At 34.6% G+C, this 15,285-nt stretch overlaps 1 protein-coding gene across 3 annotated transcripts in view; it reads right to left on the reverse strand.

Moving 5' to 3' along the window:
• DACH1 (dachshund family transcription factor 1) overlaps positions 1–15,285 on the reverse strand; it is a gene marked incomplete at its 5' end in the record, with an annotated part of 365,795 nt that overhangs the window by 48,355 nt on the left and 302,155 nt on the right. For all 3 annotated transcript variants that reach the window (XM_082334175.1, XM_082334174.1, XM_082334176.1), the window contains one exon: positions 700–851. In XM_082334175.1, the coding sequence (XP_082190301.1) occupies positions 700–851 (152 nt within the window). The remainder of the gene's footprint in view (positions 1–699; positions 852–15,285) is intronic.

A 15,285-nucleotide genomic window follows, 5' to 3' on the forward strand; every position in this document is an offset into this window, starting at 1 on the left:
GGGAACACATGAACACATGAATTTGTGGACAAAAGATTCTTCATTCTAATATGAAACACTAACATCATGGCTCCAAGCTACATGCTAGTGTATACCTTAAATAATATTTGAATCAGACTGTACTGTACATACAACAGACATTGTGACTACCGAATAGGAAATCTGCAGAAAATTTGGTAATACCCTTTGAAGTCTTTTCTTTGAAGACAGTACTTTGAGTGAAACGAGCTTATTTATAAAAGAAGTGCTTTTTGTGAACACTTTTATGAGAGACACATTTCAAATAGCTTTAAATATAATTTCCACCTTGGCACTCCAGCAATTTAAAATAACTATTTATTAAAGAAATGTTTCTCTGCTTAGTAAATGAGATAAAGTTAAACAGTAAGATACATTTCATTAGCTTGTAATAAAAAGAGCATTTAAGACAAATGTTATTAAACACACCAATGCAATTTTCATCGAATTCTCTGCTGTGGTTTAATATACAACCTGTATTTTTATGTACTGTATCTGACAGCTTCTAAATTCATTTGTTTGCTGTGGTTCCTTTAAAACCTAAATTACTAGAAAGTTTCAGTAAATTAGTTGATCCAAATAATCTTATGAACTAATTAAGCTAGAATGGTTGTATTAATTCAGACAAATCTGCAACTGGCTCCTCTCCATCCCTTTAAGCTGATCTACAGAAAGGCCTACCTGGATGTTAGTCAGAAGGGTCTCTATGGAGGACAATCCATCAGGGAATAGAAAAGGAGATGGAAAACCCGGAGGTAGTGGTTGCCCATGCCCAGTTAGAGAAAGTTTGTCAAGGCTGTCTCTTGCGGTTGGTGTGGAGAGCGGGGTCTCATCTGTATGTGATTGAAACAAAAATATAGAACAAGTTACGCTTGTCTGTTTTTATTAGACCTCAGTAATGGCTTCCCTAGTGGTTTCCAGAACATTTATTGCAAATTGGTTCCTGCTATCAGGAGAAAATGCTTTCTGCTGAATTTTCTTTAATGAAAAAGCTGTGGAGATACAACAAGATAACATTAATGAGTAACTTTATAAGCCTTTTAAATGCAGTCTCTAATGAGACTGAGTTTACAGTGCCATAGAATCTTTTTAAAACAAATATTATCTCACATATACTTGTGATAATATATTCAGGCTGACTTTATGGGCACCTTCCCAATTATCTCATTTTAGTTTGTGTTCTATTTGGATTGACAATAGAATATTTTCTAGCATGACATATATTTTGTATACGAGAAGTATTTGAATATGAGGCTCCCCATACAATTAACCCTTCCCGCTCTTAATGGTTTCACTTACAGCTCAGAAGATTCTGCAACACCAAAAAAAACTACAGATCCTCAATGCATTTTTAATCAAGAAAGTACACCTGATTCCCACTATTGAAACATGGTCTGAACAATACATGAAATTAACAGCATGGTTACAATCACTGGCCTAATTTTTTTAAGCACGGACATCTTCTAACAATTAGTGCTAAACTCCTTAGTGGGATCTTTGTAACAATCAGATCTGATCAGTTCTGACATCACAATGGGAAAAAACTCCCACAGCTTGAAGACTTCTAAGATTAAAGTTTCAGATAATCTGTGAATGGATTATAAAGTAAGTACAAAAAAAAAAAAAAAAAAAAAAAAAAAAAAAAAAAGAAAAAAACCCAAATTAATAGAAACTTCAATACCCACTTTTTTTTTTTTTTTCACTTTTTGGAATATTTTTAGACTACTGTTGATATGATGATACAGAAATTTAGGTCAATTTCTTTGGACCAGATGTTAATCTGAATTCTTCAAAAGGAAAACTATCTATACATATATATAGATAGTATATCTATACATACTCTTCTTACCAAGGGCTCAGTCACTAACTGACACATATTCATCTATCTCAATACAGTACAAGGACATCACAATGTACTCTTGGTATTATGCAAATCTCTGCACAGCTATTTGACTACAGAAGAGTTTGTCAGACTTGCTCTTTTCCATTTGGGCTTTGATCATTATAAGATACAAGTTTTGAGGTATTTTAATTTCTCTTTCTTCATTTTATTTAACTATAGTTTCAATAAATAGTAATACTTCTCTATTTATCCTATCATGTACATTAGTCATTGTATCATATGAAAATTCTGATCCTAGTTGCCTAAAAAGCGCTCTCTCTTCAACTGGGGTGCAGTATTTTCTTAAGTAGACATAGTCTAGGATGAGGAAAATTGAAACCTGCAGCAATGAAGGGTTAGTGTGTAGGCTTTGATGACCCCAGGAGCAGAAAACCATAACTCCAAGTCACAGTTTGTTCCAAGAGTCCCCATCCACTGCTACTCCAGAAGGAAGCAATCTCCATCAACCATGTTCAGGTGCAGATTTCTTGCCCCGTCTCCTCACCAGCTCTGTCATGCTGGCCAGTATTTACAGTGCTAGAGTAAAAGCCTCACCCACTATGTCCCCCCATTTGGACATCTGCTTCTGGGCTGGTCCCACTTAGCTCTTTCTATAGCCAGTGGAGAGAAGCAGACACCAGTTCAAGGCACTAATCCATCTGAACTGTCACACGTATCTACTGCAGAAGGAGACAAGCCTTCCTCTAGAAGTGCCTGTTGACTGTAAGAGAAGCCTAAGCTGACTAGCTTGGATGGAAAGATCTACTTTTGGTGAGATCAGTCCTACCATGGAAGCTGTTCTTCCTACTTCACTGTGGCTCAGGCTGAGAATAGCCTACACAAGGACTAAGACCCTGTTTCATGTCCCCTATTTGTCACATTTTCTGTTACAATTACTGGTTTCTCATAAAGTCATCATTCAAAAGCTTATCAAGGTAAGCTTTGTGAAGTGAACTGATGTTGACCAGGGAAAGCTTCAGCCCATTCAGAGTCATAAAAGATTTTTTTCAGCTATATTTAAGTTTTCCAATCATGTCATAAAGTGCTGAGAAAAACTGGCTGTAGATTACTCAACTATTTCCTATCTACCTTACTGAGATTCAAAGCAGGCTCTGAAAAATGTACTCTGTGGATGTATCCTCTGTCCTCATGCTACCCCACAGCAACATGGATATCTCTGCAGTCATTTTGTAGTAACATACTAAATTTGGCCCTAAATCCAAATTGCTTCTTTTCTTCCCAACTTTTGAAATATTATAGAAATATTCACCACTTCATTAGAAAAAATAAATTAGGTATTCTTGGGTATTGCAAACTAGCTTATTCTTCTCAGATCATTCTGCTAGTTCATGCTCTCAAATCCTATTCTAGTGTGAAAAAATCATTACCAAATGTTTTTTTCCAAACTTCCGTCAGATTTGTTATGCTTTCATTAATCAAAAGCAAGAACCCAAAACTTAAACAAAACTGGTTAGACAATAGATTGATAAACACTACACAGTATTATTGCATAGCTGGAAACTTTTTTTCCTCTGCTGCAAATATGGCTTTCTCAAATGATTCCTACCCAACGTTTAAAAAAAAAAAAAATTACAAAACCTCTTCTTTGATACTTCACTGAGCTTTTTGGCTAAAGACTTCTTTATATCAGTGGTTCCAGTGAAAGTATTGGACTTGCATGGTATAGCAAGAGTCTAATCACTAATATGCACGGTGGAGCTGATTCATACCAATGAGAAAGTAAACTAAAAAAGCGACATCATCCGCTTTGTCAGAGAAATGGACCAATGACCTCTCATACTTTCTACGACAACTCGGAGTCTTACTAATATTTGAGGTCTTAAATTGTCAAAATATTTTAAAACATACTAGATAAAATTGACCCACTTAAAAATTCCATAGGCTTTAATTCACTTAAAAACTATGCTTTTCCATGCAATTGTTGAGCTACAGGAAGCTCCTAACATAGGTCTTCTCAGAGAATTTATGCAAGGGATTAAATTTTTTACTGTATTACTACTTTAAAATTAAATATATGTGAAGTTTGCTGTACTTTGTGCATGCTCAAAATATTTTGTGAGCTTTGCAAAGATTTTTCTAACAACGTGTGGCATGGTTTTGCAATAGGCAAAGTTAACTCAGAAAAGGTTAAAGTTATGCAGAATGGTATGAACTCAAAATAATATCCAAACTCTTATGTTATAATAAATAACAGAAACAAATTTACACTGAAGGGTAAGACTAGAGAGCTGAACTTACTATGAACTTATTTTAATGAAACGTCAACTCAGAAAAAAAAGTCAGACTAATGTGACTTTGTTTTCTTGATGTCCCATGTGAAATAAACTTTGAGTGTGAGTATGTTTGAAACAGAGCAAATGTACATATTATACACAGGAAGCATGGATGTTTGTGGATGTGAGATAAGCAATGATTGAGGGAATCTTGAAAAAATGCATTTTCAGGAAAAACCACATTGTAAACACAGCCAATTAAAACATAACCGCGTATTTTAGTAGCAAAATAATACGACCTCTTGTAATTAAGGCATTTTAAAATCTTCCATTTCTGCAGAAGGCCTCTTTTCTTAATGCAATGATATATCTTTGTTTCCAAATGATCATTAGCCTAACATCTTTTAAACTGTTGCAAAGGCACTACTAACATTCCTCTTAACCTACTAGCAGAGCAACACTGCAAAAATGATGAGCCCTTGCTGGGAGACAGCAATCTGGCATTTTCAGTGTGAACGCATCAAAGGAAGCATTCGAAGACAAGCCAGGGCAAGAGGGGAAAGAGGGTCAATCTACAACTCCATTGTCGGAGTTGGGAGCACAACAGTGTAAAGAAAAGTGAAAAAAAAGAAAGAACGAGGCAGAACAAAGAAGTGTCCGGGCCTGCCTTGGCTTGTGCTGGGAACTGAGATGTTATAAATTAACAAATAAACAAGAATAAGACAAGCTGTTAGCCAAGCCTCTACAGTATCTGAGCAGAGATGAATATGTGCCTTGACATACGAACTAAATCACCATAATAGGCAAGTCTCAATGTGACACATATCTTTAAAATATTTGTAAATGCTACATCTACTCCATCCATTGTTCCTCAATTTCCAAAATTCACCTGGTTTTGTTCAAATCAGATTTTATCTGCAAACAGCAGCTGGTTTGGGCCAAATACAACGAACATTTTTCACTGTATTTGGTTTGTTGCCATTCTATTTTATTCTTTCACCAGATAACATGGAAACAGACATCCTGGAAGCTGTGACAGCTATTTAAACAATAATAGATGAATAGAGGTAGCCATTCTCTTGTCTTTGTTCCTAAAAGCAAGTAGGGTAAGTTCAGACTGGTCACCAATCAAACTGGAGAATATTGATATTGCCAGGATTTGAAAGCAAGCGATAATAGCTGGCTCCAAAAAATACTATACAGATTACTGCCTTTCTGTAATCATTTAATGGTTTTTTGTAATGCATCTTGATGCTTTTTTGTTCTCTGTAAAATATTTCAAATGTATTTGTTCCTAAAACAGGCTCATTCTTACCATCTGAATGATGGAAGAGGATCCTGTTTTCACTTTTTACTATCATAAATCTGGTGCATACGTTTTTGTGGAAACAATCTATTCCATTTGGCTTAATATGATTTTGGTTTATGTTGTCAAACACCCTTTAGTACAAAGTTTTGTATTTCGTCTTTCTCAGAGTTAGAGGTTTCAGGTGTGAGAAGCTCTTCTATTTTAATTCATCTCTAATTATTGATTTATATTAACACAAAAGAACAGGGGGTGTCATGTGCTGAACTGAAATGTTTACCAACTTCATGAAGATCTAAAAATAAAAAAATAAAATCCTCTTACTCAATTCCCATATCATTTGGCTGCTTTATAGATTTGTTCCTTCAAGATTCACCCTGCACATAACTAGGGGCAATGTGAGATGACTGTGAACTGTAGAAGGAATGTACTAAAACTAACTCTTATGCAAACATTTTTTTTCAATCCAGATTTTATTTTCTTCCTTTTATGCTAAAAACAGTTCTCCAGGGTTCCCAAGTACTCTGAAATTAAAACATTTGTGACTGTGGCAGCTGGAAATAAGGGGAGAATATCAAATATTCAAATAGACTGACTAGCTGTTTGTTGTTTCTGTAACATTTCAAAGGAGCTGGTGCTCTCACAGTTAACAGTACCATTGTAAATGCCATCCACTGAGTTCTATTTCTTGGCTTGGTATGTTTGCCTGAGGACCTTGGGAATAGTAACTGACCAATAATGAAATATGAGTAAAAGATTAAAAGCTTACATGGAAAGGGCCATAGCTACTAAGGTGGTGTTTCTTGGATGTGTACAATGCACACGATGGCTTTATACCTGGTGCAGTCACATATATTTGTACACATAGGTCTTACAGAGCTCACACATCTGTATATCACTTCTACCATTATGGACCATTTTTGTAAGCAGCATGGCTTCAAAATGTGCACACTTCACTTGATGTAAAGGACTACACAAGAATAAAATATGTAAGAATCTAGTTTTATATGTCCACTTTGGAGGTAGGTTTAGATGCCCATCAACAGTAAGACTCATATTTACTGACAATTCTGTCTGATTTTAACCACTGAAAATACAATATTCTAACTTGATGCTTGTCCTTTTTGGAAAAGAGAGTTTCATTTAATACATTTCCAGTATTTCTTTAATCCTTTTAAAGAAAAGGCAGTCCCTACAGATCATTCTTCACTGCCACACAGGGTCACTGAACATACTGCAGCTGGAGTTGTCTCCATAATGGCAAATTAGAGCCAGCGGGAGAATCACCCCTTGAACATAAGATTAGGGATCTCTCTTTCTCCCAGGTTCAGTGATATCCCTTCTATGCTGATACCTTGTAAGCCAAGTTATCTATAAACATAGAGAAAAAAAGGAACGTATTGCTGGCTGGACATGGGCGTTTGGAAAAAGGGATGACTTGACAAGGAGACAGGGACTAATCAAGAAGTCAGGGAACGTTGAGAAAATAGGAAAGAAGGACAGTCAAGGTGGCCGAACACTTTGGAAAGGGATAATAGGATTGGGATTATGTGGTGAAGGAGGGGAGAAAGAGTGCCCAGCAGCAAGAAATTTATACTAACTCAGCAAGAAATAAACAAAACAGCCAAATTGTGTTTTTTAAGAGAGCTTATTTTGGACAAGTAATTCTTGTAGTATTTCAAGAACTGTCGTTCAATGCAAATGAAATTTATAGCTGTCAACAGCAAGTATATTCTTTAAAGCAAATATGTTCTTTAAAGACCACATGGTTTAGTTTTGTTAAGGAATTACTGGTATAACATCACTATAAACGAATGGAAAGAGTTGGCAAAATATATCCAAAAAGCAAAAATGTAATTAGTGGTGATGTTCCAGCTGTGAGGATTTCTTCAGGCTTTTTGGAGTAGATCAAGTTGAGTTTATTCTTCATTTTACATGTCCCTAGGAGGGCCTCAGAGTCAATCAGCGCAACTTATCTAATTTTGTCTTTCAATAAAAGGATTATTTTAATAACCTTTATCTTATTTTGCAGCCTATTACTGATTAGGGCTGGGTCAAGCAGTATTTGCTGATTTATTTATTCTAAGGATTTCAAAATATTTCAGAATAAATTATCATTCATATTTTTAAACAAATGTATTTTATCATACAATTGAATGTTAACATGCCAGTGATATTTCCACTTTATGTACTTTGGCATCATAACACATAATGAGCAAACCAAAATTATATGGTTTCTCTGTCCCTGTAATAAAAATTATCCTGTTTGCTCACAGAATTTTTCACACAATTTTTTAAAGCGCATAGAATGGTCAGAAATAAAAAAGAAATGGGATAGTCAGAGACAACTCTGCATATATCTGATAATTATACAGTACAAATACCTTGAACACCTGACAGCAACTTACATTAATTAACCTTAAAGAAATACAAATTCCTAAAGATAAAATATTGGTTAGAAAGGTACCATAAATATTTTTATTGCATTTTTTAACAATGTATTAGTATGAATACAAGGCACTTTATAATATCATAACCTGGAGTTCTTAATTATAAGAACTATGTCCATTATTTCTTTTTTAAAGATCTTTATATGTTACTGGCAAGGATTGGATGCACATTAAGGCCATCTGTGCTTTGGATGCTGAAAAAAGTATAAATGTATTTTACTGGTTCGTGTCAAATGTCCCAATTAGTACTCTGCTAGCTCCACTCCATCAGCCAGGCAATACTGAGTGCTAAAAAGAATGTTTCTTGGCTTCGTAGCAATTCTATGAGAACTGGTTATATGCATAAGTGTATATGGAGGGTTGTGTAAATGTGTCTCCCTACAGGTTCACAATAGTCACTCTGAGCTTTTCCTAAAGTCATGCCGAGGGGCGTGCATAATCATCTATGTAGTAAAGGGATACCTGCTTAGGAAATCAAACCCCACCATTCATGATACTAGCCGTTCAATCTCCTTTATTGCGTTGGCTACAGAAGCTGGCTCCCTCACCTAGGTAGCCTGACTGTACATCTAGCTTTCCTAAATGTATGCAGAATCAAAGATGAAGCCAAGTATTTTCAGCCTGAGCTAAATTCTTGATTAACATCAAATTTTAAATTAGGGATTGGACTCAAGGACTGCATAATTAATGTACACTAAAACTCACATTTTTAAAATTATGGACATAAATATGTACAGCTCAACTGATAAAAGCGATACACAAGGCAATACATCCACAGTATGCATACTTATTTTTGTGCTGCCTGTTCCTTCCTATACTTTAACTGTCTCCCTATGGCTACTGCAAAATGCAGAGAAAAAATATTACAGAATGTAACAATTACATTTTGTTAGATTTTATTGCATCATTTCAAGTGCCACATGATTTGAATTAATAGTCCTCTGGATATGTTTCATGAAAGTTGAAAACCATCTATTATTTTGGGATTTAAGGTGATTTAAAAAATAAGGCATATCAATAATATTAGCATTTTTGTCATTGTCAGCTGAAATAACATCACTCCTTTTTTGTAAACATAACAGTGGTGAGAAGGGAATTCTTGGTAAAAGCACAGCTGGTAACTTGTAATTCTCTGAAGATGAAGGTTTTATGGTAATACCTGGAACTGCATTGTATTCACACTGTTTTCCTTGGTCTGTGTTCAGTTAATAATTCTAATATTCATTCTCTTCAAGAAAAAAAAAAAAAAAAAGGTCAACCTTTTCAAGAAGTCCATATCTAGCCATGTCGCAGTTATGGGGGACTAAGCATCGATGCTCCTGCTCCCTTGTCACATGGCCCATGTTCTTGGTAATCTGCTGACAGCATGAATCGGATGCCCAAACAGAAAAGGAATAGATGGTGATGTGTCTGCGTGACACTCGTCAGCTGTCATTCATTCAGCAGCACATAACCTGTCCCACACCCTTGTCCCCAGAGTGCTGGCAAGCAGATGAGGTTGACCAGGCATGCTTGGCACCTGGTGTAAAGTAGCAGCACAGAAGTCAACAGTACTGCATTTCACAAATAAATATGTCAGAGAAGTTCAACAGAGAAGACAAAAGAGATGTAAACATTTTGCATTTATGGTAGCTTATACTGGTCACCTGTCCCAGCAGAAAAAATATTTATCTATCTGGTCAGAACTGGTAAAACTGGATCTATTGATTAATGAAGTGTTTTGTTTAACTGAATATTCATAGAGAATACAGTCATGTTTCTTCTTAAAGTAATATGAGAAAATATATTTTAGATAAATATATAAAATATTCAGTGACTGCTTTTTGCAGAAACCAAATATTTTTAAAACATGTATACTTATATTCACTTCACTTTCCTGTAAGATCCTATTAATGCCCATGATTCTAATAACTTCTTTAATAAAAAGGATACTATCAAGTACCTCTAATATTCAGACTGACAATATATTAATTAGAATACTGAATAAGATGACCAGTCTAAAAATGCATATCAAGACAGAAACATACGAAGAAAACATGTTCCCAAGCTCTCTCCATGCCAAAATTCCTACCCCAGATGTATTAATGCCTCACTCTTAGAGCCAAAAATGCCAATAAAATAAAATACATTAGTCAAGAAATAGTCAGATGGACTCAGATGGACTCATCCAACACAACTGTATGGGGCTATTGGGTAATAGGTTCAGGAATTCTTGAATACGCAAGGAAAAGCTACAAATGCATTGGAAATGCAGGGGAAGAAACTCTGCTTTGAAAAGAAAGTACCTAGGGCTCTGTGTTGGTCAAGGCCTGCAGTCATGCTTCCGAGAGGCTGAGGTAACAGGTGTTTTATCATCAACAGCTCAATAACATCTACTCTTTGCTGAAGTACCCAAATGGCAATATACACTTACTTTTTACAGAAATATGTGATCTAGTAACTCGAAGATCTTAACTCTTCCCATAGCTACTACAGCACTTGTTACTGAAAACAAAAGGATGTGAAGCATCCCATTTTGACAAAGTCTCACCAGGAAGGGTACAAACTGAATGAGCTGTTTTAGTATCATGAAGCAGTATAGCACAGAGGCTTCCTTAGATTTGAGGCTTAGAAAAACACATTTGCATAAGAGACTATAAATTATATTTAACTCACTTTTAAAAATGATTTCACAATAATTTTTTTAACAAATATAATAAACGTCCTTAATGTGTCTATCTATGGAATGGTTCCAGTACTCAGATGCAAATGTTGTAGACAATAATTGATGTACACATTTTGGATTATATGGTTATGATATCCTAATAGAAATTTGGCTGTCTGCCTATGGGAGTTCAATATGTGTTTCATAGTTTATAGCATCAGAAACAGTCCTTTACAATATTATAGACACATTTCTCAACCCATTGCCTATAGATTATATCCTAATATCTGATTTTCACAGAAATCCATAATAATAAACAAACCAAAATCCCTAAACTCCAGAGTGCTCTGAAACAAAGTTCAGAATGAAAAGGCAAGCATTTTTACATCTGATATGATTCCTCTTGCAATTCATTCATCAAACATCTGCAACAAGCTGCCAGAATGTGTCCATTAGTGAGATTTCTATGGCATTCACTAGCTTGATGCTCACTGATAGACTAATGCAGAAGTTTTACCTCTAATGTTTTCTGCTCCATTTGAGGCATCCACTTTAAAGTCAGATTTGGCCTGCATGTGTCTTCATGTCTTGGAATATGTAATTTATGCTAATATATCAGAAAACGTATTAGAGAAGAGCAAAAAATATCCTTTATGTATTTATACATTATCGGTCACATTCAGCACTGATTTAAGAAGACAAAAAATAGTTTGGAGTCATCATGTAATTTGGATCAGTTTGGTTTACATTAAATAAAGAAAATTAAAGTACCTTACACAGCAAACATGCCATATACTTGCTGGTAAATTAAAACCTTTCCCAGGATCCAGTTTAAAACCTTCATGCAAATTAAATATTGCATTCAGTCTTTTATCTATATTCTATCATAATATCAAGGAAATACATGTAACTCCATTACAGGGACAGATCTTTTTACTTATTCTGTTTCACATCAAAATTTCCATAAATGTTTCAATGTTTATGTCAATAATATATCTAAAAAAATATTTATTTCATTCCTTAAGCAACTACAAATGCTATGCAATAGAAGCAAAATACAAACCCTAGGAGTCATTCAAATGCTCTCCACTACTTTGTGATAATTCACGTATGTGATAACTGTACATAAACAAAACAGGAATCAAAAGATCTTTACCGTTATGGCAGTGTGAAAACAATTACTGCCTAAACAAACTGAAAAAATTTGCACAAGCTTTATTATCTTAAACTGATGAGCTCATTATGTATTTAAGGATAATACTTTTATTCAGTATCCTGATAGTAGGTTGGCTTTTAGCCCCTCTAGAAACCTTCTCAAATCTTTTTCTCAGTAACACTTATTGTTTCTAAAATTTCTTTGTTTCAGTAGTTTCTTCCCCTTCCAAGATATGAAGACATTAGTTTACTTGTTGAAATTTCAAGTTTAACTAAAGATCAGAGGAGAAAAAATACAGTTAGAGAGAAGGAAAAGATTATGACAGAAATCTGAAAGGACAAAACAGCCTAAATAATCTCCCTATTTGCAAAAAACCCCAGATCTTGACTTCTTTTCTGCTTATTCATTTTCACATGTAAAACTGTGAAAACAGGATCTAAATCATTATCAAAACAGACAAGAAAGTGGAAAAGAAGTTCTTAAAAATACATCTTAAATTTAAGCTCCATTTTCCTATATTTTGGTATAATCATAATTGGAATGGTCCTGATCTGAGTTTTGATTTCTTTTTAAGTATAAATAATTCAAGCCAATATAGTTATGTTTACATTGGAATGTGTAGGAAGGTTCAACATTAGGTCCAGTGGTTTGAAATATAATGAGCATTTTACTATGCTACTTTACTATCACTTTGGTCTATAAAAGAAGACACTGCTATGTAGCACCACATCATTTTCAGTGTGGAAAGTAAATGAAGATTTGTTGAATACAAAAGCAACAGACATCTTAGACATCAAAACAGCAGATCTTCAGCTGGCACAGATCTTTTCGGTTTCGTAGAGGTAATAAAGTTGACTCAATGATCTAATCCTATGCTTAATCTCAATTCCCCAAAAGATTAGGAGTACATAAGCCATTTCTAAATCCAAGACTTGCCTCGCAAGTCTTACACAAAGTGTTAAATTTGTGTATCAGGTTAAGAACAGGAGGGAAAAAAACCGCAAGGGATCACATTCAGAGAAACTTCGCTTTAACCCTGTCACTATTTTTGGCTGTTCTGTCTTTGTACAGCATTAAGGGTGGCATTGTACAGTCCTATTATACAGCGGATGTTAAATGTAAAGTAAAATAGTCAGTTGTAAATGATTGATGATCCTCTTTACTATTTCAAAATAAGCCCTGATTATTTATATAGTTTTGGACACTGTTTGAAAGCATCATATTAAACCTAAACAATTGATCCATTTTTCAATGGCTTTTGTGTGTAATGCATTATGTATGTTTTTACATTCTTCTGTGTAAAAGGCCCTGGTGTATGAGAAATGTTTAGAGTTTTGAGTGCTCCACCCAGTCCATATGGTAGGTTTGCTCTGTGTGTAAGACCTACCTTTTTCCACCAGGTCCATATGGCAGGCTTAAGCTAGCCAGGGCCTTCTATCCTCCACAGGGGCCATATGGCAAAGAGAGCTCAGTGAACACTCATTTACCTTGTGTTAATATTTTACGCGTCTCTAGCACATATGCATACATACAGACATGTATACAGGGATCAGATTGGGTACAAAAGACTTAGCTCCTGAAAATACTTTAGCCACATAATCAATACACCTATGACAATACAAGATGAGATGTCGATTCTGTTTTTTCTGTTTTATTAAAAAACTGAAAACTCAAATGAATAATTTATCAAATTATTTGATAAACTCATCTGATGGTTTTAAACATTTTGACAGAGTATTATTTAATTATGCTAAAAAACTGGTAGACATGATTACAGACAACAGTTCAGTATTAGTTTTTAATATTACCTTACAAGAACAGAACCAAATCCCTTGAATCCACCTACTACCAGAGTGTGCATACTATAGACGGTGAAAATATTTGTTTAAAGATTCATCTCTATGCTGCCCTACTAATAGCAGGTTTTGAGCAGGTTACTACTCTTTTACTGCTCTTTATATTTTTAAAAAGTGGCAATAAACCAGAGAAACAATAATTCAATATAAACAGTAAATTATATGCAGAGAGGTAACTATTTACAAGTCACATGTAAATAAGTTACTATTCCTGCAGACACAATACCTCAACCCTTACTACTGGAGTAAAAGGAAGAGAGTATGATCTGAGAACTATAGTATCTTCTTTCTACTGTCTGTACATTTCCTGTACTGGTAGAACCAGATGCAGGGCTACAACATGAGTAAAACAGTTGCATTGGGTTGGATGATTAAGGACATGGATTTAAAATCAACTAAAAAAAAAAGATGGTGACTTTAAATTGTAATCCATATTTTCACAGTAATTACTCTAAAATTGATACATTGTTATAGCGTTTACAACTCAATCCAAAGCTTTGCTGTAATTCTGAAGTAATTTAGGAACCCTCAGCATTTTATTTATACAGGAAAGATGGAAGCAATTTGTAACTTGTTTATGAAAGTTTTATTGCACCTACAAGCTGATTTAAGAAATGGAACAGTATTCCCCAGTAGTAGAATTTTTACAAACAACTTTTACTTATTTCAAACTCAGAACATTATGAAATGTAAAAATTATAATATATTGTTTTTATTCACAGGATTTATAGTGCTTTCATCTGGTTTCCTCTTGTTTCAGTTCATGTAAATAACCCCTATGTCGTCACATGAATATTCAAATATCTCAAAGAACTATCAGTGCTGAAAATAAATAGCATAAAGAATTCAGAACAAGTATGCATGTACATGCTCACATAGTTTATTTTTGCATATAGCATTTATGTTTTGTTCTGCAAACAATCAATAAAATATGGAAGAGTTTTCCACAAGGAATATATCTCCGCATTTCAAAGGAGCCAAAGAACAATCAGCATTTTAAGAAACCATGAGTATTTTATTAAAGATCAAAAAAGGCTAACGACTATGCTCATGCCTCTTCGTCCTATCTTCCTGCTTTTGATCATAGCCAAATACAGTTACATCAATGGAAAAAAACAAGCTTTATTAATTTCAGGGGTTAAAAAACGTGACCCCAAACTCTTTGCCTCTAACTTTCATTGTAGAAAAGGCATAGTATGTGTCTTCAGTATTCATTTATCCCCTTTGTTTCAGTTGTTCTTTTTTGATATATTCTCTATATATTGCCTTTTGTGTTTTCTGCTTCTGTTTCCAATTTACAATGTATAGGTACAAACTTTTCATTCCAAATTTTGAAGGATTTGTCTATCTATCTGCATAATTATCCATAAAATACACATACAGAGCTCACTTTGTGATCAGTGGGGTTTACGGAGTGCCTAAAAGAGATGAAGGGGAGAATCCCTCTGCCTAGGTTAGGAAGGAAGGAAGCATTACTCTCTAAAGAAGGGCATAAATTCTCCATACAACAAAGAAGAGAAGGTAGGTGTCTATCAGACGCAGCTGATAGTGCCTAAACTTTAGCAGCTATATTCTCCCTCTTGAGGCTTTCACATGCATCTTCCTCATTTCATGAATCCTGCAAATAACTATTTGAGAAGCCTGTGTTTCAACAGCATAGACTCCACTATATAAATTGGAATAGAATAAAAAGGAAGATACTTAGATAGACAAGTAGATAGATCAATTGATCAATTGAT

This window comes from Platalea leucorodia (assembly GCF_965183815.1).
Source record: "Platalea leucorodia genome assembly, chromosome: 2".
Lineage (NCBI taxonomy): Eukaryota > Metazoa > Chordata > Aves > Pelecaniformes > Threskiornithidae > Platalea > Platalea leucorodia.